At 46.6% G+C, this 27,426-nt stretch overlaps 1 protein-coding gene across 1 annotated transcript; it reads right to left on the bottom strand.

Annotated features, from left to right (window-relative positions):
* Positions 1-1,314: 1,314 nt before the first annotated feature.
* FBP1 (fructose-bisphosphatase 1) lies at positions 1,315-26,513 on the bottom strand. The gene is made up of 7 exons (XM_025851647.2): positions 26,187-26,513; positions 16,150-16,312; positions 13,987-14,079; positions 8,187-8,327; positions 4,714-4,851; positions 3,579-3,698; positions 1,315-1,740 (listed from the first exon to the last, which is right to left on the bottom strand). Exons 1-7 carry the CDS (start codon positions 26,354-26,356, stop codon positions 1,549-1,551), a joined length of 1,017 nt encoding a protein of 338 aa, XP_025707432.1. The 5' UTR covers positions 26,357-26,513; the 3' UTR covers positions 1,315-1,548.
* Between the last annotated feature and the right edge of the window lie 913 nt (positions 26,514-27,426).

A 27,426-nucleotide genomic window follows, 5' to 3' on the forward strand; every position in this document is an offset into this window, starting at 1 on the left:
GCATAAAATAGAAAGACTGGATGCTTCCATAGCAGAGCACAAGTACCAGTTGAAAACTCTTAGTTAAATAAACCAATGGCCTCATCAAAAGACACCACACAGAACATACAAACAAAAGCAGAGCAAAGTTATCTTTTTGTGATTTTGTTTAGTTTCATCATGGCACTGGGTAAGGGAATATCATTTCCCATCCAGCTCTCTTAAGAGTAAGAAATGGCTCCCAGACCACCCCATCTCCTTCAGTGCTTTGAGAGCCAGGCGTTACGAAAACTAAGCTACAAAAAGGTTAAAAATCAAGAGGTGCTTTGTGAGTTTGGGAGACTTTCCTGAGAGGTCTAGCCACAGCTGGAGTGGGAAAAATATTGGCTTTGGGTCCAGTCAGTGGACAATGGCAGATCCAATGCTTAAGAAAGTTTCCTATTAGAAAACACAAAATTAGCAGAGATTGTTTGGAGGGAAAGAGCAGAATTTACACAAACACATATTTAAGCTCTCAAGTAAATATATAATCTATATTTTAACATATTAATACATTAAAATACTTGAATATTTAAAATATTAAATATTGTTAAACATCTGATTAAATTAATATATTAATTTATATTATATATCTATATAGCAAATAATGTATTTATTATATATGATCATATTTGCCTAAATCTAGAGCTCAAGAAAGTCCACAGATGTTTAACAGGTAACTTGCTATGATCTTGGAATACTAGTCCACGGTCAGCTAAGGGAGAAACTGCTTATACAGAGAGCCTAGTGAGAAATATACTTGCTGGCAACAAATTGTATTTCCTTAAATCTTGTGTTTATGATGAATCTTTTTCCTTATGGTAATTAGACCTTAGGAATGACTAGGCTTTGTTGTTCAATAGAGTGTTACAGTTTTTATAGAAAAGTCATCACTGAGTAGTAAGCCTTCATTTGTGACTCAGAGGGTTACACCCACATGTGAGGCCAACAGGTCATAGATGGGTAGTCCAGTACCCAGGAAGGTGTAACGAGCTCTGCCCAGGTTAGTTCTGTGTGCTCAGACCTCAACGGACAACACGCAGGAGAAGCGATACATTAACTGTTTCCTGGCCAGACTACCTGGGTTCATATCCCTGCGCAGCCGCTCACTGGCTGGAAACTTGGGAAAATGACATCCCCTCTCCGTTCTCCAGTCTGTCATCTGTGAAAGGGGGTATTTGTATAGACTACCTAATTCATAAGGTTGTGAAAATTAAATGAGTTATCTATTGAGATATGCATTCACTGCTATTATTACTACTACTACTATTATTTGACACAAACCAAGGAAGACTCTTTTTTAGAAGGGATATGTTTATTTCTCCCCCACCCACTCAAAATATGCCCTCAGTGGCATTACTGAGATAGAACGTCAGCACCAGGTACTATACGGCAGCATCTGATGGTGAAAATAGTCATGCTTTTTATTTCTGCTGTCTAGAAATATGTGGAGCCAGAAAGGGGCAGCACCGTGGGAGACAAAAGGTCCAGAAAATGGCAATTCTTTTTGGTGTGGGCAAGCCCAGTTCTTCATTTGGCAGCGTGCTTCTTGTAGATCTCCAAGAACTCCTTCACGTCATCAGGCGACCCCAAGATGACTGGCGCCCTCTGGTGGATGTCAGTGGGAACAACGTCCAGTACAGCTTCCTTCCCAGTGGTAGCCAATCCTCCCGCCTTCTCCATGATGTAGGCCATTGGGTTACATTCGTATAACAGTCTCAACTGGAAAAAAGAGCCACAAGCAGCATGCTCACACCAGCAAATATTACAAAGAAAAGGGATGCGTTCTATAGCAAACTAGTACAGAGCTGGTGGGACTTTCCAAGGTAACCGATACTCTCCCTTTCCTTCTGTGAGGTTGTAATAGTCCTCACCCCCAAGGCTGCCTCTTAAGACCTACTGGTTAATTTAACCATTTGGTTAAATTAAGCCATTCATCAAGCCACAGTCAGCAATAGAGTGCCTGATGCGAATGTGAGACAGACCACCTGGACTCAGGACTGAATGACATTTTGGCAGAACCGATGGTTCCCTTCTCTTTATAGCACGGAAACTGGACCTAATGAGTGACTCTGTGTGTTTTGGATGGAGCTTTGCCTATTCTAAAAGCATTAAACATCCATGGTAGTGTCTGGCTGCAGACATCTGGAAAGCAGACCGGCTCCTCCAAACAGTATAATATTGTTTGCAACCCTGTACACATTCCTTTTATAATTCTCCGAAGGCTTCGGGGGTTGGGATTGAGTGTGTTATACATCCTGGCATTTACTTTTAAATATTAACTTTTTTGTTGTCTGCATTTTCATGCAGTCTGCCTATTGAGCAGACAGCTTCTTGCAGGTGTTTCCTGGCTGTATTTGCATACAGGTGTCATGGCCAGATTTGCAAAACAGAAAATAAACAAGGAGGAACCTCAATATTCGTGTTAAACAACAATTTTTTGAGGCATTAAAGAAAAGTGCTACAGAGTAGGCTAATCACATAGGTTGGGATGCCTGATGTGGCGATGGCAAAGTGGTGTTTTAAGTAAATAAGAATGCCTTCAATGAACAGGACACCACTGGCTGTAAACAGACATCCGAATATATCTGGAACATACACATTTTTAACTATCTTAAGGGGATTCTTGTTGCCATTCCTTCTCTCACATTTGAAAAAAAAAAAAGAATCTGTCTATTGGGGAAAGCAAAGGGACAATATTTGGGAAGGAAAGACATTGTCACGGTGTAGAAGAGAAGTGGGCTGTCCCTTAGCCGGCGTAAGAAATCACAGCACCCCCACCCCCAAACCCCACGGGCTCGGGACACTGTGGGCATCAGACCAGTGCATTCGGTGGTGACAGCTCACCTGAAAGCTCTAGGTTTCCCCAGAGATTCTTTCCTTCCCTAGGAAGGTATCATTTTCCAAGCAGCCAGAGTCAGCTCATTAGTTATTTCTACTTTATGCCTTTTGAAAGCAATCAAAGGAAACCTCTATTTGGATACATATTTGATTTTCTGCCTTGGTAATGAAGCTGAACTGTTTCATTTCACATTGTGAATGGCATTCATTTTGCCCAGGCCACCCACTGGAAGCGCCCATCCTGACCGTAACACTGTTACTTATCTTTAGCAATGGAAAGGCTCTCACGAGACCATTTCGAGCCACTATCACCCGGCTTTAACTAAGACAGCCTCCAATCTAGAAAAGAATATCCCACAGATATCCTCAGCATCGTACTACAGAGCGTAACAGCAATATAACAACTACTGTAATCTCTTTCTTCCTAAATCAAATCCCCTGGGCTGCAAATGGAATCCACTGCTTCTCAACCACGTTTTTTTGTTTTGTTTCGTTTTGTTTTTTAAAGATTTTATTTATTTGACAGAGAGAGAGAGACAGTGAGAGAGGGAACACAAGCAGGGGGAGTGGGAGAGGGAGAAGCAGGCTTCCCGTGGAGCAGGGAGCCCGACACGGGGCTCGATGCCAGGACCCTGGGACCATGACCTGAGCCGAAGGCAGACGCTTAAAGACTGAGCCACCCAGGCGCCCCTCAACAACTTTTCAGGGGATTTGATTACCTTTCCACTGGGGCTCTTCTTGTTCGCAGGGTACAGAAAGATCCCGCCATAGACCAGGGTGCGGTGCACATCAGCCACCATGGAGCCCACGTACCTGGCACCATAAGGGGCTGTGTTATCCTGCAAGGTTAAGACCAACAATTAAGGTCATGGAAAAGAGAGTTCTGTGTCCTTTCTGCCCATCTGGTTCAATGATCATTTATGTAATGAGCACCTACAAGGTGCATGTTTGGAGCTGCACTAGGAAACGTGATGAAAATCCTGAGCCCCAGGAGCAGAAACAGACTGCCTCTTACACCTCTCATAATAGGGTCAAATTACCTGCAGAAGCCCCCAGGAGGGTGTCGTTGATTCTGACTACAGGGTTGGAACAGACATCACAAAATCGTACCTTTCAGCAGGACCTTGCAGGCTGAGAAGGACTTTGCCAAGCCAAGGAGCCAGGCAAGGGGGGTGGCACCTGCCCGATAAAAAGCACAGCAACCCAGAGGCAGATGCCATCTACCTGGGGCCTGGGGAGGAAGCCAGTGCACTCGTGTGTGCAGGGAACAGTGGGTGGGAACGGCCTGGAGGCCCTGAACGTCATCCTAAGAAGGTCTGGGCTTCCTCCTAATCACATAGCAGCTTTCAAAGGCATTGAAGAGGATGACAAAATTGGATATTCCTACATAAAACTAGCTCTGTAAACAGCCATTTCTTCTCTTTGTATTCAGTGACTTGATACCTCTTCAGAAAGGTACCAAGATGGACACTCGTAATCTTGAGATGGCGAACAAAAATCCACTGGCCACCCCAGGGCAGGCACCTGGGTACGAGAACTGTGTTCTGTACCATCCGAGATCGGGGACCACAGAAGCGAAATGTTTTACTGCCATGGACTCACTCATCTGGCCAACTTTATTGTCCTGATTTTCTCCTCCCAGCAGAAAGTGGCAGAGGCTGAAATTGACCCTCGGACTTTGACATCCGAGGGCAGCAGTTCCAGTCCCCAATACGAGGCGGGAACCTCGCCATGGGGTCGGTGCACACGGGAGTCCAAGCCCCTGCCATCCCTGCCACCTTTAGCCTCCAGGGTAAATCATGAACCAACAGATCTGTGCGTAACTCGGGGACCTCCCACAGAGCCCTCACTTACCGGGGGGAACTTCTTCCTCTGGACATACTCGGTGACAGCAGGGTCGAACTCCCTGGCATAGCCCTCGTTGAGGCTATAGATTTTTCCTTTCTTTTTGATTTTCACATCTTTATCCACCAAAATGAACTCTCCAATGGCCTGGAAAAGGAGAAGGAGAGGGACAGGTGATGAGCTGCTTCCTCCCGGGCCGGGCTGTGCTGCACCGGGGGTCCTGAGGCTGGGGGCACAAGGTGCCTCTCCCAGCCCTGGGACACCCTGTCCCCGACCTGCCACTCCAGGAATTGTGAACAGGGCCGGGGAAGAGTCAGTGGGTGAAAAGCAAACAGGAGGAGAGAAGAGGCTGCTGCAGATGTTGTCAGCGGATCGAAACTCTTCACTGGACTTTCAAATGGTTTCAGTAAAACAAGAAAGAAAACAGACAAAAGTAGGGAGGGCAGAAATGCCTAACACAGCAGCAAAACCTGAGGGAGAATAAGAACTGTGTATCCACTCATGTGGGATTTAAGAAACCAATGAGCAAGGAAAAAAAAAAGAGAGAGACAAACCAAGAAACAGACTCTTTATAGAGAACGAACTGCTGGTTACCAGACGGGAAGGGGCGCAGGGGGGTGGGAAAGCGGGGGATGGGGATTAAAGAGTACATTTATCAGGAAGAGAAAATAATAATAAAATAAGATAACAAAAAATAAACAGCTGTCCCCCCCGGGGGGCAGGGGAAATGTACGTCCAAAGCAATATACAATTTTGAAAAAAAAAAAAAATTCTGCTGGTGCAGCCAGGAGGTGGGGTATGAGGAGAGGTGGGCACTGAGTCACACCAGTGTGCTCAGGAGCACTCTCGGCTTTCCATTTCTGCCGTGATGACGTGTCCCTTCTCTGTGCTGCCGCAGAAAAGAAGAGAATCCTGAGTCTGGACTCCCAGCCTCTGTAACTCTGGGTGCTTTTGCTCACTGATCTGCAAAACATTTCTCAGAACTCGGTCCTGCCACCAAGTTCCGGTGCTGAGTTGATGCCTCTGGGCCTGAGGTGCTTTAGAGGAGACTGCTATCTGGAAAATGTCACCTAGCTCCTGTTGCTCGGGACTGAGGACTGTTTGGAGCTCCCACGTGTCCTGAGAAGAGGCTGACTGAAGCTCTGCCCTGGTCGGGAGGGGGCTGCTCCCCGGAGGCAAGAGCTAAGAAGAAAGGAGGTGCCCCAGCCATTCACCCCCATCGCAGAGATTCTTTCCTGCAGGTAGGGAGTGTGACCTAAAAGGAAGGAAGGGAGGGAGGGATGGACCTAGGAGAGCAGGAAGGAGGATGGAGGAGGGGAAGGAGAAAGACTAGAATTAACAGTGGTCACTGCAAGGTTTAACCTGAGTGATTCTTTTTTTCTTTTATGGTTTTGTTTGTTTTTTGTTTTTTTGTATTTCCAAAAATTCTGGCCACAATTCTGTAGAAACGTTCTTTTATAATCAGAAAAGTAACTCACTAGCTAGGTATCTTTACAAAAGAAGACCTGAAAGCAAGCCATCGCACAGTGGGTGCTGCAGAGCTCCTGCAGCCATGCTTCGCCGACGCCCTGCCCTGGCACCTGGCCAGAGCATCCAAGATGTGAAGGAGGAAAGTCTCCTGCACGCGCACACAAGAGCCTGAAAGCCTTCTGAGGGTTCAAGCCTGCTGGAAACGCACATATAGCTGTCTCCGTCTTTTGAGCAGAAACTGCCAGCCAAAATGAATAGAAAGTGCTGAGGGGGTCCTGAGGTTCGCCCTGCAGGCGCGGGGGGTGGGGGGGGGACGTGGGAGGGAGGAGCAGTGGCCCCAGCAGGGGACTATGACAGCGGACCTGCGCTGTTCTTCCAAACACTGAGGGGCCATTAGGACTCGGGGTGGCAAAAGCCTATCACATACACAGAAACTGACTCCCAGAGACACCAGTCTATGACCTGGAGACAAGGAAAGATTCCGTTTTTTTCTACACATCCATCAGCTCAAAGGTAACAGAGAAGTCACTAGAAGAATGTCTGGGGAAGCAGTAAATCTCTGGCAAAGCCATACATCTGCAGACTTCAGTGATTCCAGAAACTGTGCACTGGGCTTGGGTGAACTTTGCTCCAGTTCTGCCACTATGTTCCCCTGAGGTCGCCCCATTTGGAGGCTTAATCTAGTGTTGTTCTCCTATTTTTGTTTATTCATTAAGTGCTGGTACTTCCAAGGAGCCAAAGTCCAGTTGTGCAAGAGTACAGGGGGCCAAGGCCTATGTTCTCATTGCCACGACCTGCCACGCACACAAAGCCCAGGGCCTCACCAGGAGCTATACCTGTCTCCCGCCCGATTCCAGCCAGCCGTGTGTCCCCTGTGTTCTGTGTGTCCACAAAAAGCACCGAATTAATAAAGTTTCATTACCGTCATAGGAGGACATGTCTAAAACTAAAAGGTATTTATAAACCCAATTCTTTTCCCTTTGGGGCACTGGATCAAGTGTATGATGAACGTGCCCACCTACTGAATTCCATATTCAACGGTAGGTTGAGTTGGGCCAAAGAGCGAAAGAGACTTCTTTCCACAATTCATAGCCTCCGCTGAAACTGTCATCTACCTGAATAAATAACTCCAAGTAATAGACATGTGGAAGAAAGCATTCACAAATTCAAGCTGTTAATGACTATTTTTCATGGCATCTTGGGCTCCTCTCCACTAAGGAGCTTTTCTCTCTAAGGTGGAATGAGGACTTATCTTCATTTTAGTCTTTATATTCTCTTCCTTGAGTTTATCAAAGCCTTATCAAAACTGCAAGCATTCACAGAGCATTCATCTGCGTATGCACAATGTCAAATGGATTTGGTAGCTATGTCTGAAGAAACAAGGGAATCCACTACATCAGCTGGGACACCCGTTCACCTCTGCAAAACAAGCTAGTCATGGACATAGTGGGTGGCAAAGAGACCATCTACAGGCCCCATCTGGTCCATAAATGTGTTTTAGTTGGCTAGCACATATGTTTTACAAATCTAGAAATATTACATTTTTTTTAATCCACCGTTTCTTGAGACACTGGAAGCCTTGGCAAGACTGCTCCCCTATTCCCAAATAGTAACAACTGCTAGACCTCTCCAGCTTACCCCTGCCCCCACCATTGCCCTTGGCCTTCCTTCCCCAGCACACCTCACTCATTTATATGGCCTGCCTGGACTCAGTGGGCATGAGTCAGTTGAATAATGTCTGTTCTACAGAATTAATCTTGGAACAAAGACCCCCCCTTATGCTCTGGAGTATTATTATTCCATATTATTATATTATTTCTCACCTCAGTAATCTTCTTGTGATGTACACATGGTTCCTCCATCTCCCCCACCCCTTCGCCCACTCCCTCATCTCCGGCTCTCTGTGGGCCTCATTTCCCACCTCAATATACCCCCTCTCACCCCCCACACAAATAATAGACCTTTGCAAACAGTCACCAGCCAAGCACCCAACCTCCCACAGGGTCTCTCACCGGGTCCAGCATGAAGCAGTTGACGCCATTCACCATGGCCAGGACCAACATGGTGGCACTGCCGTACAGGGCATAGCCAGCAGCTACCAGGTTCCTGCCTGGCTGCAAAGCATCCTTCTCAGAAGGCTCATCAGTTGAACTCTAGGACAAGAGAGAAAACAAAACAACATGTTTTTTTGTTTTGTTTTCTGTTGTGTTTCTTTTTTCCAGTTCAGTCATTAGCAAGATGCATTATCAAGGTGCGCTCTCCTAATGCAACTGGATATCTTCCCAGCGGGGCCTTCCTCCGCACATCAGTAATATCCTGATTATATTACCACGGCAGCCTCCCCGCCCCCATACCACAGATTTCCTGCATCTGGATCCTTCTTTCCAATCAGGGTCCTCCCCCAATTTTACTAATTTGATATTCCCTCATTTCTCCATTATCACTTTCAAAAAAGAGCATGCCTTCTTGCCAGCTCCCACTAATTTAATCGTATTACAGGCATCAATGTCTTCCACCTGCCTACTCCATCTTTGTTTAAACATATTAAGACTGGGCTGCAGGACTGCTAGTCTGGCGAGGAAATCAATTTTATGAGTTCTTGCCAGTTGCGGCACGTGCCTCAGTGGACACTCTTGCATCCAAGCAATTCTCAGAAATGCAGGGACTTGGAATATCTCTCCAGTATCAGTACAGAGTAGGGCAGTTGCTTTCCATTTTTTTGACCACACCCACAGTAAAAAATACATTTACGCCACAAACCAGTACCAACACACACACACACACAACTACACAAACAAAGCAACGCTTACACTTAGAACATGCACTCTAATCTTTCCTATTTTGTTTCATTAAAAACACAGTCCAGTGGGTCATGTGACCACAGTTTGATACTAAGGAAGGGGACACCTTAAGGGCATATCTCCTAGTCAAGGTTGATAATGATAAGGAGATAATGATCTTCTTTAGTAACACTTGATTGGCTTCTTTGGTCCTCAAAACAACCCCAAACAAATCTTTCAGCTTGAATCCTCTCTACTTGAATTTAAACAGAAATGAAAATGGGCAATTTCTGCCAATTTCATTTATTCCTTCCCCAACCAGAGATTCCTGTAGCTAAAAACAAGTATGAGCATCCATATCACAATGCTGGAAATGGAGGTCATCCCAGCAAAAACATTCCTGGTAATTTTTTTTCTGGAACTTTTTGAAAGTGTGGTCCAGAGACCACGTGCATCATAATCACCTGGGACACTTATTAAAAATGCATATCCTGGGGGTGCAGCCTAGGCTTACTAAGCCAGACTTTCTAAAGGGGGGGGTTCCTCAGAATCTGCATTTTATTGTGCACCATACGTGACTCTGACACCGAAGTTTATGTAAAAGGCAGCGTCATAAGGACATGTCTCTGCTTTTCCCCCTCATCCCCACTCCTTGTGTTTAATAAATGGTTTTCACATAGGTGGCTCGTTGGTTGGTCAGTTGGTTGGGTTAGGTCAAGTTATTTGATTCAGTTTGCTTTGTGTTCACAGAATAGTGCATTGCATCTAAACACAACACTAAACATACTATCAAAAATTTGAGTTGTTTACCCAAACTCCAAATAAAAAAAGAACCAGCTTCCTTCAAAGCCAGTGACATAGGGGAGGATCCGGGCCTCCAACTACCCTCTGTCACAACTACTTAACCCTGCTAGGGCCGTGAGAAGTCAGACCGGCAATACGTAGACAAAAGAGTTGGCTGGGAGCCCCTAAAGGTTTGGAATCATCACTTCTCCCCTAAGAAAAATCCCTCAGAGATCCACCTCACCCAGAACCATCCACACCTGCCCGTGCCAAAGGTGCAAGAGCAAACAGCCTTTCCTGAAATGTTGTCACCTAATAATCTTACTGACTGCCACAGAATAAGAAATGGTAACACTGTCTATGATCCACACTCTCGAAGAAAAAATAATGCCATGGAATCATGCATGAGGAGAAATCCTTTCCTATCCTGATCTTTCTAATGCATGAATTCCTTCCTTCAAACCCCCGCAGGGAAGGCCTTTGGTCCAGGGATCCATCACATTCTCACGCAGGTGCTCATGGACCCACCAAGTCACATAAAGCCCTTGGCAAAATTAGAAAGCTCCTAGACCCTACCTTTCTCTGCCTATCCCGGGCCACAACCTCTAGGAGGTATTGGTTTGTGGGAGGACACCATGGATTCTGGAGACTTGGGGTGGTAGAGGAGAAAAACTGGTCGATGTGGGTATCCCCCTTGTCTTGTCACAGGGGCTCACAGAGCATTCTGAGAGTCCCCCATAACTCAGCCAATATTATTCACCTACTATCGTGCTAGGCTACTAACCTGCAAAACATACGTTAAGACGATGTCCTGCCCTCAAGGAGTTTATAATCGGCCGTGAAGATGGGCTGGTTTTGCCTGGCCGCAGCCACCACCCTTCCGCTGGTAACTGCACGTTCATCTCCTTAAGATACCGCCTCCCTTGCCCTCAGCTCTCGGGGGGGGGGGGGGGGGCACATGACCCGGCCGGGCCAACTAAATCATCGCATGCCTCAGGCCATAGTGATTGGCTACGGCACGGCCACGTGACCTGAGCCAAGCCAATCAGATCCAATGAGATGACATTCCTGTTGGAATTGTTGGAAGAGAGGCTTGCGTCTTTCGCTTGACTTATTGAGAGGGCTGGGTGTGAGCCTGGACTTGCTGGCCACCGTTCGCCCACCAGAGTGGAGGAACGTAGTAGAGAGAGAGAGAGAGAGGAAGTGTCTCCTGATGGCATGGTCTGAGGCCCTCAATGCAGCAGCACCTGAAGCAAATCTATCCATTGGGCTTTCTAGTTATGAAAACCAGTAATTTTCTTCTCCCTTCCTTCTTTTCCTTCCTCCCTTCCTCCTTTTTTTCATTCCTTCCTTAAGTTAGAGTTCTGATACTGTCCACTGAATATTAATACACAAAACAAGTAATATTAATAGCTAATACTTATCAAGCACTTTTTATGTGCCAGGTACTATTTTCAGGGCATTATTCCTAATTTTCAGTACCTCCCCTTTACAGATAAGGAAACAAGAGGCTCACAGCTACCTTGCCCGAGATTCCATAGAACTGCAAGTGTCAATATCCGGAAGCTGCATTCCATATGGTTATTAATTAATAAGTCTTTAAGTCTCGCTGTGCTCAGAGGACTTGAACTGGATTCTGAAACTGCTAGAGCACTTTTGAAACTCTGTGTTTAGTTGTGGGGACTGGATATTTTTTTAAAGGATGTTGCAAATTAGATTATGTCCAGTATAGGGTGACCACACTAGAGAGAGGTCTAAAATCTTCTCATACGAAAGATGTTTAGCTTAAAAAAATATATTTTTTAAAAAGAAGGGAGGACAGGGCAGGAAAGCCATTTCCAAACACGCTAAAACAAAAACAAAACAAAACAAAAAAAACCTTATTTTCAGATGCTCTAAAAGGCCAAATGAGCAATAGGGAAATATGTTGATTCAATATGTGGGCAAACGTTCTAACGATGATAGTCACTCAACCTCAGGAGAATTCTACCCCTTCTGAGTGTCTCCTCGGCAGGAACTCTCTGGGACTGGACCATGTGCCCTTTGAGATACCTCTGGAACCTGTTTCCAGGCATCACGTGGGCAAGGCCTGATCACTGTTGCCAGATTCAGTTACCAATGCTGTGGCCTAAGGAGATGACTTCGAGCCCAGAACCATCAATGCAGAAAGCAAGAAATGTGTAATTTGAAGCATCAGTCACATCAATGTTTACACCCCATAAGCCTTCAAATGGTTTCAAACAATCAATAAGATGTTTAAAAACTGCAATGGCGGGGCGCCTGGGTGGCTCAGATAATTAAGTGTCTGCCTTCAGCTCAGGTCATGATTCCAGGGTCCTGGAATCGAGCCCCACGTCGGGCTCCTGGCTCAACAGGGAGCCTGCTTCTCCCTCTCCCTCTGTCTCCCCCCCTGCTCATGCTCGCTTTCTCTGTATCTCTGTGTCTCAAATGAATAAATAAAATCTAAAATAAAATAAAATAATAAAAAAACTGCAATGGCATAAAGGTGGGTGTCACACTCATTTTTTTTTTCCCCAGTCTTTTCAGAGAGCCACTTCAGGTTTCTTAAGAAGAGCATGGAGACTTGAGTTTTAGCATTCATGACTCAAGCTGCTATTGCAAGCTGGTTTGATTTTTTTTTAGGTGATAGCTAGTTTTCTGGCTCTCAGTTTTCTAGGGATTTTTCTTTCCCTAAAAGTCTTTCCTGAGGGGGCTGAGGTGGAGACTGGGGAGGCAAACATCAGCACCCCTGTAGTTTTGGTTAAGTCATTAAGCAGGAGGCTTCCCTTACAGGAAGAATTTTGCTAGGAACCTCTCTTGCACTACTATAGATTTGATACTTTGTAGGGAAAATTACCTACTATAGATTTGATACTTTGTAGGGAAAATTACCTCCCTCCATGTTTATAATAGGAATGGTATGTTTCACGGTCTGACCTGGAAAATAGCTGAGCTGTTGCCTTTGCCTTTTTGTTACGAGCATTAAAACCTTCTATTACTCAAACTGATCTCCATGTGGATCTGCCTCTAGGCCAAGACAAAAGAGCAAAATCCATTCCAGTGATGAAAGAAAACCATCCGGTGGTGGCCATGTGTTTGGAAGGAGATTACATATAATACTAGACAAGTCACTCTGAGAAATAAGGTACGAATTGTGGTCTTGCATCTCAAGCTGTGGCCTCTGTCTGCTGGAACAAGAGAGCTGGGAGGAAGCTCAGAGACCAGCTGAACTAAGCTGCCTCATCCACTGAGATGAAGAAACGGGCTCAGGCTCAACCACGTCTGTGAGGTTTTATTTCTAAAATAACACAAGGAGGGCTGAAGCCAAGATGACGTATTTTAGATTTCATGTTTACGATGGGCCCATGGGTATTCATTCTGTTTTTCACTTGTCTGTGTACTTGAGTTGTTCCAACACCCACACGCGCGTGTGCACACCCACACACGCACACACGCACACACGCAAAGGAAAAGAAGGAGAGGCTCACACAGGTGAGAAAGACCCAGGGCAGGAGTCCGGGTCCCATGCTGCACCAGTGCGCAGCAAACTTTCCACAAAGGGACAGACAGTAAACATTCGAGGCTTTACCATCACCGTCTCTATCACAACTGCTTTACCCTGCCGGTGCGGCTCAAAATCAGCAAGGGCAATATGTGAACAAATGAGTTGACCATATGCCATTAAAACTTTATTTATGGACAGTGAAAATTAAATTTTATATGAATGACACGGGTCATAAAATATTAGTCTTTAGACTCTTTTTCAGCCATTTAAAAATGAAAAGAGGGTATTTTCTGCTCCCAGGCCATACAAATCAGACAACAAGCTGGATTTAGCCCCAGGGAGTCTTGGTTTGCAGACCCCGATTCAGACAATTTAAAGGACAGTTTTGACATAAATAATCTCTTGTTATACTCATAATTCTCAGTTCACACAGTATGATCACCGTAACTAATCTATATTTTCTCTTATTTTTACTCTCATTTTCCATCGTAAGAAAGATATAGTTACAAAAGTGAAATATCTTTCTCTCCCCCCCGTGTTTTACTATATTTTCTTTTAAACCACTTAATGGATCATCAGCAAGCAGTTAAGGCTGGAAAAGTCAGAACCTGAGATATAAACCTATTTCAAACCTCAGAGAGTTTCATGACCTACATTCTGCCCGCTCCACCAAAAGTGAAATAGTATTGGATGTCAACCTTAACTTTTTATCTCAAACCAGGGGCTCGATATATTACATTTTACCTTTTTGTAGATGCCAAAAATTGTTCCAATGGACGCAAGGCAGTCAATATTGGAAGATCCATCCAGGGGATCAAAACAGACCACATACTTACCCTGAGCAAAAAAAAAAAGAAATACAACTTTACTTTTAAAATTATAACAAAACAAAGAGCATACACAAAGGGGATAAAACAAGGGAATCTAGGAGAAAGTTCAAGAAATATGAATCTGATTTGTCTGTCATAGAAGGTATGAGGTGGCATACACAACAAAAACAACAAAACATCTGTCCCAAAGGATCACTAGGCAGAGAAAACATAACTTAGAATAGCAGGTCTAGATGAAGATGATGATACAGAAAAATAAGTCATAGTTTCCTACACTGCTGATATAGATGAATCATAATTTTGATTTGAGTTTCCTGGCAGCCAAAGGAAAAAAAGAAACGAGGCTAGTAACTAATTTCTCTTTATTCACAACGGAAAGAAAAAAAAAGTAACAATTCCTTAGCTGAAGCAAAGATAACATTAAGATCTATTTGAAAAAACTTCTCATGCACGTCCTATAGATGACATGTGGTTGCAGTGCACAGAGTTCCCAACAACAACCCTACTGTGATTCCCAAAGGGCATAACCCTCTGTCGTAGTGGGACTACCAAAATTTCATTCTGTGAACCAGATTTTCAGTGGTGTGCTGGGGCTGGTCGCTATATGTGCCCAAGACCTAATTGTGCACATCTCTTCCCAAACTCTGCTTTCAGTGATGTCATGCTGGTAGCTTGAAATAAACTATGGGGCATATTTACACAGTTGCAATTGGTATGTGCTACAAATCAGAGATTTTTTTGTTTTTTTTTTTAGAAAGAGTGCATGCGTGGGATCGGGCAGGAGGGGCAAAAGGAGAAGGAGAGGATCTTAAGCAGGCTCCACACTCAGCGCAGCCAGATGTGGGGCTCCATCTCACAACCCTGAGATCATGACCTGAGCAGAAATCAGGAGTCCGATGCTTAACTGACTGAGCCACCCTGGTGTCCCAGAGATTTTTTTTTTAAGAGAGAGTTAACCTGAATACCACTGGGGATTTTCCATCTCCAGATTGGCCACTTTAAGATGTGGTTTTTAAATGATCTGCATCAAATTAAGAGGTTTCTCTGATTCCCTGACCTATTGCTCTTAACAAATCACTCTGGCCCATGCAGAGGAATCTGTCATCTGGAAAACAGAAGCATGCCTATTATCAAGGCACATTATAGTCAGGGAAGTTTGGGGTAACTGATAGAGGATATTAAACACAAAATTCAATCCACATGCCTAAAACTGCCAACTACCTTGAGAAGCCCAGCAGAGAAAAACATGAACTTTGAATCATTAAGTGGTATTTTAGGAATAATATAAAACAAGCTAATCAGATGTGGCTCCCCACCCTTCTTATAAAGGTCAAAACTGGGTGTCAGGCAACCTCTTTAAATTCATCTTCCAATTGCTTTTTTCTAATGCTACTCGTTCCGGTCCCCAATTCATCTCAAACAGGGAAAGATGGTAAGCGCATCGAACTTCACATCACATCTCAAACTTTTTTTTTTTTAATCCTATGATTGTTGTTCTTCTTCAAAAGCTGGCTATACGCTTTCATTCACTTTTTCAACAACAATTTCTTGTTGAGCAAGGTACTGTGCTAGATGCTGGGATACAGAAAAGAATATAATCCATCTCTGCCTTCAAAGAGCAATCAAATTAATGGGATCCCCATGGGTTATAATGCATAAATCAATGATAGGAACTGAGAGCAGTTTAGATTGGCAAGAAAGGTGAATGGGAAGGTCGGCGATTTGGTGGGTAGAGATGAAGAACAAAGAGGTAGTTAACAGAAGCCAGACTTTGAAGAACCTTGAACATGAAAACAAAAATGTAGGGGTGGGGATGAGTATGAGGACATATGAGCCTCTCTAATGCGTGAGTACGTGGGGGGGCGGGTAATAATGGCACGAACGATGGTGGTAGCATGGGCAGTGGAGGACAGCTGGGAGATATGGTAGTAAGGTAGAATCTGTGAAATGGTAACTGATGGGGAGGAATATGGGATGATTCTAGGACTCCAGCCTGGCTGAGCAAGTGGGGCCATTTATAAAGCCAGGATGATGGTTACACTGAACACCACCCCCCACAGTAGAAATGCAGACCCACCCTTTTCTCGGGCTCTACTATAATGGCGTGCTTATCTTCTTCTGACACAAGAACGCAGGTGGCAAAGGATGACTTTAACATGTTAATAACCAGGTCATTGGAGAGGACATCCAGCTTCTTCACTTGATCACCGGTCACGTTGGTAGAGCCAGCGATTCCATAGCTAGAAGGAAGAAAAGTCACAAAAATATAAGCCATGACCACCAGGATGTGCCATGCACCTATAAACCCACTGAAAGCAGGTGTTTAGTAGGATTTAGAAGACAGAAAAGACGACACGTGGTTTGGGAGAAACAAAACAAGAAGAATGGTCATCCCCCCCCGACTGACTCCTAACAAGGAGTCACCTTTCCAGTGTGTCACGTACCCAGCACACCTTTGTGGATAAATCCGTGTTTCCCAACCTTTCTTTAATGGCCTCTAAGAAGACTTTTTAGCTTTTTTTCCCTAATCACACTCCTCCATGAAACTTTACCACCACAAATATAGTGTGTATCTGTACCTCATATATTTAAAAGATTGATTTTTCTTCACCTCCCCCCAAAACCAGTTTTTACCTTTGAATGCACAGGTTAGCACATAATCAGCGGAGAGGTACAGCAAGAAAGGAAAACTTCTGGGTTAGGAGGGAGCCTGAGATGTGAGCTAAGCCAAGGGATGCTATGATTTCAGAGCTGAAAAGTTCCTAAGAGACAATATGGACTGGCCCCACCACCTCATTTGATAGAGCAGGAAGCTCATTCGCAGACACCGACGGGCTTGTCCAAACCCGAGAAGCAGAGCAGAGGTGAGAAGCTCGCTCCGAATCCCTCGCGGGCAGGAGTCCTCCGGCTGCCGGCGTGAAAAGTCCGGAGTCTCTACTCTACTTTCAAGGTACCTGGAAGTCAGTAGCTGCAGAATTCCCAGAATTGGAGTGGCTCGTGCAAAATGCAGCCTAGTTTGTGGGAATGGAGGAAGAGGCAGGCTGTCCTAGCGGGGCTCGGACAGGAATACTGAAAGGAGGGGAACCGTTTGCGAGAAAGGAGGCACAGCCGAGAGCAGAGACAGCAGGAGATGGAAGACGCCGCCCAACCGCTGAGGGGCCCGGACGGGGGCCTTGGCTGACAAGGTCAGGAGCACTCGCCTGGGAAACACTGGTCACAGCGGCCCTTGCTTCAACTCCTGCAGATGCATCTTCTCTCGACAGACAGAACTCACTTGTCTCTGGCTGAACAAAACGCAGCCGACACCAGGGACTGTCCCAACCCAGACGCCTGGCCTGGCCTGATTGGCTCCAGAAGGTAACTCTGGCTTCACAGCAAGCCCACCTCCAGGGTCGCTTCCGTGTCATTCCCTTGCCCCCCTGGAAAGAGCATCTCGTCCTCCCAGCCCGGGGCCCACTGCTCCCCCTCCCGCCATGTCGCTCCTCGCTCATGAGTAGAAGACCAAGAGTCTGCCACACTGTCCTCTTTCCACCTAATCTTCTCCTCACCTCAATCCTGAGGCCGATGCCGGTAGAGAAAGAAGGCAGCCAAATTCTGGGTGGAACGAGAGGGGCTTGGCAGGGCCGCCAACCCAAATACATCTCCCTAGCTGGCCCCACAGGCCCTAACTGTCACTCCTTCCTCGCCTGAGACGTCCTCACTGAAAGGCACTGATAATTCAGGAAGGCGAACAGGCTGATGGAAAGGAGCCTGAGCTTCCTGACAGGAACCTGGCTCAGACCTCACCTCTGCAAGTCACTTGTCCTGTCTCCTTGGGTGCGCGTGCCCCCTGAAGGCAAGGATACTTTGGGCGGTGCTAGAGGATTCCATGAGGTGAGACATGCAAAGGGCTTAGCACAGCCCTTGGCATCTAATAGGTGAGGAAAAATGTGAATTACCTTGGTTTGCTCTCTCAAGGGAGCCCTCATTAGGGATCTGCACCTGCTGTGGGGGGCGGGGGGGGAGTCTCGGAGACTCCCAGGCTTCACCCCACATCATGTTAGCCTGGTCGGTTTATCCTTCACTCCGATGAGGAAGACAGAGGGTATGTGTTCTTCCATTGTGCCCCAGCTTCCAGCACACAGTAGGCCCTCAATAAATACTTGCTGCACGAATGAATGGCATTCACTGAGGAAAGCAAAAACCTGAGTCTGAGGGAATATAGGAGCAACCGACTTTCAAAGTCATTCCACACGTTGGGAGTGCCGGGGGAAGCCATCGGCACAGTCCCCAGGGGGGTAGGCCTATGGAGACAGCTCCACAGAAGCCAGGGCAGCTGAGGCAGAGGGATAGGGTCCCAGAGACAGGCGTGGGAAAGGCCTATTTCATACTTGGGCCCATGTCCCACCTGCTCAGGTATCTCATCCAGCAAGACAGGTGAAGTCCGGCCACAGTCCTTTTTCCTCAAAGGCCTCCTAGAGGCCTGTGTGAGTTTTCCTTCATGTCCCAGTATTTATCATCCTCCAGGAACTGTTCTCAGGGCTAGGGTTACAGTGCGGAGCAACACAGATGAGATCCTTGCCCTCACAGAGCTTATATTCTAGTAACAAGTAAGTGCTTTATATTTATATTTATATTTATATTTATATTTATATTTATATTTATATTTATATTTATATTTATATTCTAGTAAACAAGTAAGTGCTTTGGAATGGTCGAGACCACCAGCCAGGTTCCTCACTGCTGCTCCAGGGTTCTGAGCTCCTGCTCTGGGTCACAGAGGGTGGCACCACCTGTCTGTAATGGGAGTCGAGTGCACCATGTAACACACTTCGGGATGAACACTCTGGGGACACTCGCTACACCTGGCACCGGAATAGCCATCTTCCCTGCCAAACTACTGCAGATCACCGGCCACTTCTCCCTTTCCAGCCCCCTCAAGGTCGGGTACTTACCTTTCCTCCCCTCCTCTTGACCCCATGGAAGGTCCCTCCTCTGTTCTAACCAGGACCCTTTTCCAGCGATCCCCCAGTTGCTTGTGAAGCATAAAAATAAAAAAAATAAATAAAATAAATTTTTAATTTAAAAAAACACTATGGAGATAGAATATTCTGGGCCCCTCAAACTCAAAATTCAGGTACTTTATAACTTTCCCAGGACATCTGGTGGGAGGGATTCCCCTGGTGAGACGTGGTAAGACGGTCTTAAAGGCAAAGGAAAGTGATCCTAAAGTAGAATCAGGGTTCAGGAGACTGGGTTCCCAGATCACCATGTCCATAGTAATTACAACCAAGTTTATATCCCATCACTGGGTATTCCTTGCATTTTGTCTTGTCACATCAAGTTAGCCGTGACTCATGTTTGTCACACTGCCCTGCGTTACTTGCTCAGGGATGAGGAGCCAGGCTAGGCGAATGCTCAGTCAGGCTTCTCCAACACACCACAGGAGGGGCCCGCAGAAGAGCTGCAAGGTGTCCCTGAGGGAACAGGTTTCTACAGTTCAGTGAAAAGCCAGAAGCAGGCAAGACTCCTGCAATGCTGACAGAGGAGAAAAGCCTTCAGAAATACCCTCCAGGAACTAATTAGCTGAAGAGCACATGGAGTTTATTTTCTCCCCAAGTTTTCAGAAACCCGCTTGAAACAAGAAATTTCTGCATTCTCATCAGGCATCATTACTCAAAGGCTCCAAAGGATAAATGACAAAGAGGCTTCTCTGTGTATTCTGATGGCCACACGGAGAGAACAGTGTCACCTGCCGGCCTACAGAACTGGTAGCAGATACGGGCCTTGGCTTCTAGGGAGGTGCCCATGCCTTTGCCTGGCCACTTGAACTAGGGCTTGCAAAACCAATCAACTGTGTTCCCTAAACTGGAATTCTAGGCAGACTCCAGGATTGCCCAGCAGAGGCCGGAAGCATGGCCTGGTTTAGAAGCAACTTTTGTACCAGCTGCTGTGAACAGGAGGGCATGGCACCAACCACCCTCTCACACACCACCAGACTCTTTTTTAGATCGGTTCCCAATGTACTGTTCCCTGGGGCCCAAATCAGAAAGCAACTGAGGCGCAGGGATGTGGGGAAACCATCACCCAACTGTCAAAAAAGCCTTCCAGAAGCCAACTACTCCTTACAATCAGTTGAGAAAGAGAAACGAGCCTAAGGGTGAAGAAAATGGGTGGACTCAAGCAAGTTGTAAACCTCTAGGCTAAACTCCTTCCTCCACCCCACCCAGAGAAGGACTCCGTAGCAGTTGGGCACTGATCATGCAGGGACAGAGACATTCATTTTGACTGAGCAGGTGACTTGATCTACCAAGGAAGCTTTTCCTAAATTCAAGTTACACCAGAGGGAAAGGGAATATTACTGGCTTTACTCCATGGGCTGGGATTCTAGCTCACTGGAGTTCAAATCCTAGCTCTGTCACCTGCTAAGCAAGCCTGGGAAAGTCACTTAGCATCTCTGACCTTTGGTTCGTCTGTAAAATGGGAATAAGTATATCTACTTCATAGTATACGGGGGAGGCAGGCTTAGAAAAGAGTCTGGCATATATAGGCAAGTGAGCAAGAAGTGTTATCTGTCCCATTCCCATCCCAATTTTTCTTGGCAATAATACAACCATGCTGAGAAGCAAGGTGGGTCCTAGCGAGAACACCACACGAGAGACACCTGGGTCCAAAGTCTGCCTTTCCCTCTTACTGATTATATATCAAAGTGTCTCAACTCCCTGATAGATTCTGTTTCCAGATTTTGTAAGGATGAGGGTTAATCCACTGATGCACCTGGTTCCCAGCGACCAAATGGCAGCCATGTTGTTCTCAACGGAGCCCCACAGACATCCGCTAAGTAAACTTTGGCTGATGCAGGGGGAGGGGGAAACCAGGACCTCTAGACCAGTTTGGCAGGCAACTTCTGGAAGTCACCCAGGGCAGAACAGTGTCACAGGTAACTGGCAACAAAGGAAAGCGCTTGAGGTTTGCATTTGACCAGAGTCCTACTGGGCAGAGTATTTCATTTGAAATGCCTAGACATTTCACTTCATTTTTATTCAAATTAGTTGGCCTGGCAGTCCAAGCAGTTCAAGGGTGGGAGCGTCCTGTGAGAGTCTGAGCCCTTTTGATTGTTCCTTTTTAAACCCCTAGAGACACAACAGTTCTCTTTCTGGAGGTTGGGAGCAAAAATCAGTTTGAAGAGCTGCTACCTACAGTATCTCTTCTTTCCTTTTACTGTAAACCTCACCAAAAATTTGAAAAAAAGCTATGTCGCTTTAATTCATATAATAGGGAACTCCTAAATGAATAATTTTTTAATTCATATAAAAGGACAGGTTAAACTTGGCCAGCATTTTAAAAGCCCTAGAAATTTGGATTAAATAGTAGCATTGTGTTTCAAATTTGCACATGATTTCTAGAATGGATGAGCCGTAAAGTTTGTCATTTATGATGATCAGGAGAAAGCCGCCTTTAGCAACATTTCTGAAGACACAGGGCTGGAGGCAGGGCTACTCCCAGGAAGAAAGCTTCCGTAGCATTTCCTCCCGGTGTCAACGGGGCAGCAGGAAGCAGGCCGCAGGCTGGACACCACACAAAAGAACGAAGTGAACGAGCTCATTTTCACAACACCCAACTGAAGAGAAAGGAAGGCAGATTATTATTTAATTCTTATCACAAAAGTTGAAGGTAACATGACCTGTTATTGACTGATTCCAAGGTAAATGACCAAACGTTCACCCAGACAGAAAATCCAAAAGGGTCAGAGCAGAAATTCCTTGAAGAAGAGATGCCAACCAGAGCAGCTTTCAAAGGTCACAAACCCCAACCTTGGCTTGTGTTCATGCCAGCCCAAAATAGAAAGATATCTCAATTTTCAAAAATATATATAATCATAATCTTCAGCCTAGGAAAATTATGACAATATTGGCACCTGTTTAATGAACTCAGCTCATCCTCACACAACTCTCTGAGGTTGGAAAAAACAGTGGTCTCCGTCTTACCACTGGGGAAACCAAGGCTCAGAGTTATTACATCAATTGCCAACATCCTCACAGAAGCTGAACAGCAGAGCCAGGGCTCTGAGCCCAGCTCCATTGCTCCCCAAAATGTGCGTGTTCCTGTTCTATGAAATTCGGTCCTGATTTTCTTCTCCTCTTCCTCTCTGCCTCAGGGCAAAGGTGCCAAAAGCCAGGGTCCAAATCTTGAGGAAGGGCTTCCTGCTCTAATTTCACAAAGCCCATCCAACTGCAGGCTGGACGACACCTCCACTGGATAGCGCTCCAACACCTCAAGTTCAACGTTTCCAAAATGTCGGGATCATCTGGTCATCCATCCCCAGCCTCTAAAACCAGCTTCTGCTTTGGAATTCTATATTTGGTATTTGTTTTGCTTCGTGTTTTAACGGTGTGGACCTGCTCTCAATTGCTAGAACCTGTTCTTTGAGAACTTGGCTGCCCTTCTCACTCAGTCCACACTCAAGACTTCCCCCAGGCTCTCCCCTCCAATGCTTTCTTCACCCCCCAGCCTTAGTGGGTTCTCCCCATGTTTCAGCTTTCTTTCTTCCAATTCTGTACTTCCAGCCATATCCTCCCCAGATTAGTCGCTAATCATACCACTGACCTACTCAAAAACTTGTACTCTCCCCTTTGCATACTCCCCCCAAAATATCAAGTATTCACCCCTGCTGTCAGATGCTCCCCAATGCACTTGTAATTTCACATCCACAAACACCCCTCCACATGTGCTCCATGCTTGAGTCAAACTGAATGAGCACATTTTCCAGAAATATTTTCCCACCCCTTACTTTTCTTTGCAAAACTGAATGCTCTCCAGCCATCAGGCCTTAGGACCATTGCCCATTGCCATGCTCATCTCAATGCCCCACAATCCTTCGTGTCCATCCCATTGTATTTCTGGTACATCTATGAAAGCACCTTTCAGGATCTCTATTGTGTTTTATAACTAATTCCATACTTGTCTAACAGCATAGGCTCTGTTGTTCTCATCTCTCAATCTCATCTAGAATTTTGTACATTGTGGGTGTTCAACACATTCTGTTGAACTAAATAGAGCCAGTGAATTCTTCAAGCAGTGATTTAGAAACACGTACAAAAGAAAGTCAACTCCACATGCCTAAAGCAAAAGCCTAAGCCACTGGAGAACCACTTTCTGCCAAAGGAGTGAAAACAAAGACATGAGCAAACACTTCAATTTGAACCATGAATTCATCAGATCCACTTATAGGCTGGTGACTGTTCTGGGAGAACAAAACGCTGGTTGCTTCTTGTATGGATCGGCATCCCTTCTCTCTGGGGACTGGGTAGAGGGGAGCCAGAAGCACAGAAATAAGGCTTCAAGAACAGGTTTTCCAGAAGGCAATGGCTTCTTGAGATACAATTCTTAATTCACATCAAAAATAAAATTAATTGGTGAGATTTAGAGTTGGACGAGTTTTAACTGACTTCTGAAAAATAAAGTCCAACACATGTGGCATAAAAATCGCAGCCTGGACAACAGGCCCACTCACCTCATCTCCCCTGCCCTCAGGGCCCTCAGCTGTACAAAGAAGGGCTGGACTGGGTGACTTCTGAGTCTTTCAGCTTGAAACTCTATGACTCTATGGATGTCTTATTAACCACAAGGACACCAGCTACAACAGCAACTGTTTGTTGACAGAGAGGGGGGGAGGCTCCAGGCTCTACTCTTAAAACTCTATGACTCTATGGATGTCTTATTAACCACAAGGACACCAGCTACAATAGCAACTGTTTGTTGACAGAGAGGGGGGGAGGCTCCAGGCTCTACGCTTAAACTCCTAATGTGTCCCTCCCTGGCGAGACATCATGGCTGAGCTCCATAAGCCGGTTCCTGTGAGGTTCTTGCAAATCTGCAATCATCTTGTTCACCTGGGTACATGCCCTTTGAGGTCAAGCCTTCGGCCATAGCAAGTCACTTGCAGGCACACGGGCCTTTTCATCCAGGATAGCAAAGCCAATAACGAATGTGATTTGGAGGACTGGCTTGATATATTGTCTTATTGCTGTCTGCCCAACGGACTACATGTCATACTGAGATGGCCAAATTCTTATTTTCCCACAGGAGTAAAGAAGTGTCCAGATTCTGGCTCATGCCCTGTCAACCACCCATACAACCAGGCATCAACCCCTGCTCCACAGGTACAACACTACTTGAAACGAAGTTCTGCAAAATGGCCAAACCTAGAGGAAGAGTTAAACAGCTCATGGAACACTACACAACACTACACAACAGTTACAAAGGGGGAGGTGGATTTATATTTATATCCTCCACTGAAGGATGTTTATTTTATATTATTGAATGATGAAAGCAAAGTGCAGAAGAATTATATAAAGTATGCTGCCATTTGTTTGCTATTTACATAGAGGTCTATGTAAATACATATCAATTCATAAACTCGTATGAGTATAAATAGTAGCTGGGAAAATGACCAGTAAATTATTAACAGTTGGTACCCCTGGGAATAGATATGAGGTGGGTTTTACTTTTTCCTTTGTGTTTCTTTGAGTGGTTTGAACTTTTGCCGAGGAGTGCAACTTTTTAGGTAGCTTATGGTAACAACAACAGCAGTATCTTTTAAAAACCTGGTATACAACTATCTAGCCTAAATATATACATATTTTATTTAGCCAAAATTAGCACCCTTTGTCCAGGTCCCTCTATGCAAGATCCCAATATCTAAGGTTACTTAAAAGGTGGGAAAGATATACCTCAGAGCAGATGTTGTGTTTCTGAGCCTTTTGAGGGGTGGTGAAAGGTACTGACACATTTTTTAAATAATACAAGGAATGCCAAGTGCTCTTTTTAACAAAGCTCACTGGTCCTCAAAGGCAAGGAAGGTGATGAGAACACCTATACTCGTTGTAAATTAAATATGAACTAAGATTTTAACTGAGTGTATTTCCTAGGGCAAAGGCTCCATAGAAATGTATTATTAAGGGGGGTTCTAGAAGAAATAGTACAGGAGCCACCACCTTCCTAATGTACTCGTCCCTATCCCAGCAAGGCCTGTCTCCGTTTGACATCTGAAAATAAATGTCATCAACACTCCTTTTTTTTTCCCCCAACACTCCTTTCTTAAGAGTTAGCTCCACCAACCCACAGCATGGGGCTGAAGCCAAACAGCTTCCCAGAAAAGGAATTCAGGTTGTGCGGGTTATACTCTTTCAGATCAGCTATGAGCATCGTGCACATCTTTATAGTGTTCCGAAGTGCAGGAAACGTTAGGAAGCAGTGTGGGCAGTCTGAAAACCCAGGGATGCTTCAGCTAAAGTGAGGATCAGTCTAAATATAAAATACCTGTGCACACCAGAATAAACCAAAGGGAAATTTGTGTTACTTACAAAAAGTCTCATAAGAAGGTGCCCGTTGAATCCCCATGTCCCGTGATTCCTTTGCTACACACAATGTGAGCTTCAAACCTCAGCATCTGTTCCACCTACCACAGAACTTTGTAGAAATGCAGAATCTCAGGCCCCACCCCAGACCTACTGCAGCCCTTTGCACACAAGCATTGCTGCTCCTGAGAGCTCTGGGCATGCAGGCTTCCTCCCAGCCTGCCCTGGGCTTCCTTTGCTCCTAACGGGACTTGTTTAGGGTCAAGGAGATACTAAATCAGAAACCTGACTTGGGACCCCAATTCCAGAGGGAGAAAGGAGGGAAAAGGAGTGAAAGGGAAAGGAAGTACCGGTGCAGGTACTTTCCTGTGTGAGGCTAAGTTGGGTATGGTGGGTTGGCCAGGGGCTCAGCCTGGCCAGCCTGTTTCATCAGGAGGAGGCTGACAGCTGGTGCAAAGGCAGGCTGCTCAGCCCAAGGGAGAGGGCTGCTGGATGGAGGCAGGTGTGAACTGTGAGCCAGGTTCCCCCTCCCCCCCGGGTGGGGGCACTCCCAAGCTCAAGGGAAGGGGAACCAGGGATTGGGTGCAGTTGGACAAGCCTTGTGAGAGAGGGGCTACCAGGGAAAGAGACAGAGAGACAGACAGACTCCCATCTGCCAGACAGGCAGGCAGGCTGACAGCAGCTGGGCCAGGGGACCACACATCAGACTCCCAGGCAGATCCCCAACAGGACAGACAGACAGAGCGTGGCCCGATGGCCTGGAGGCCTGACTCACAGGTGCGCAATGCCCGCCTTGCGCACGGCCGTGGAAATGGCTTTGACCGCCGTGCAGAGCGAGTTGAGCAGCTGGGTCATCTCGCCCGTGCCGCGGGCCTTCCTGCCCTCCTCCATGACGAAGCGGGTCAGGGTGACGATATCCGTGTCGAAGGCCCCCTGGTCCGTCATGCTGAGGCCGGGCTGCGGTGAGCGGGGCGGCAGGTGCACGAGGCAGGTGCGGGCGGCAGGACGCGGCGGGAGGACGGAGCGACGGCACCGAGCGTCCGCACCGTTCAGAGCCTAACCGGCCAAGGCCCGGTCCCCCCTGTCCCGGGAGAGCCTATAGGCGCGGGTCGCCGCCCCCCGCCCCCGGGAACACCTCTGCGCCCAGGCCTCCTCCCCGCTCCGAGTGCGGCTCCGCCCACGCCGATCCCCTGGTGACGTCCCCGAGCCCCGCCGCAGGCTCTGCCCCCGACTCGCCGCCCCCGGTCCCTCCGCTGTCGCCCCGCCACGCCTCGGCGCCGGCTGCCGACAGCCCCCGGCTTGGCGGAGCGGCACTCAGGGCCACCTGCACGACCCCCTCCAGTCCCCGGCCCTGACCCCTCCCTCCAGTTGTCAGACGGAAGTTGGGCAGGTTAAGGCAGGGCTCCCGGCGGCGCGGGCGGTGCAGAGGCCGGCGCTCCAGCCCGCCCCGGGGCCTCCCCGCTCGCGCTTCTAGCCGCCGCCCGCCGTCCCCGCGGCCCCCAAACCCCGTCACCACCTGCCCCCTGCTCCCTGCCCTCCGGCTCTTCTCACCAACCCGGGAGAAGTGGATTCCCTGTCCCTCACTGGTCTGACGGCCCTTGGCTGGAGCGTTCATTCTGGCCTCTTCTCTAAAGGATTCCTAGAATTCCAGAACTATTGGAGACCAGAGTTTTCAGTATCTGCGTTTGGCAGAAAAAAAAACAGTCGCAGACACAGGGAAGTGTCCGCTGAATGCCGCACTGAGGCCAGAGACTCTGCAGACCACATCCTGATCTCTTTGTAGCCACAACACGGTTATCTTAAGCCGGTTCATGCACTTATTCGTGGAACATTTATTGAGCACCTACTGTATGCAGGGCACTGTCCTGTGCTGCGCTGGGGACAGAGCCTGAAGAGACAAAACTCCTGCCTTCTTTGACCTTACATTTTAACAGAGAAAATAAAAAATAAACCAACCAGAGATTGGTATGTTAGATAAGCCGGAAGAGCTGTAGAGGAAAATGAAATAGGAAACG

Source organism: Callorhinus ursinus, unplaced genomic scaffold (genome assembly GCF_003265705.2).
Source record: "Callorhinus ursinus isolate GAN/ISIS: 27379988/994484 unplaced genomic scaffold, GSC_fseal_2.0 scaffold39, whole genome shotgun sequence".
Taxonomy (NCBI): domain Eukaryota; kingdom Metazoa; phylum Chordata; class Mammalia; order Carnivora; family Otariidae; genus Callorhinus; species Callorhinus ursinus.

Coding starts and splice junctions, on each gene's coding strand:
- FBP1 (XM_025851647.2), bottom strand. CDS start 26,356: ATGACGGACCAGGGGGCCTTCGACACGGATATCGTCACCCTGACCCGC. Junction 4,852..8,186: donor ACTGCTTCATGCTGGACCCG/GTGAGAGACCCT, acceptor CTCCTTTTCCAG/GCCATTGGAGAGTTCATTTT. Junction 3,699..4,713: donor AGAGGAAGAAGTTCCCCCCG/GTAAGTGAGGGC, acceptor TTAACCTTGCAG/GATAACACAGCCCCTTATGG.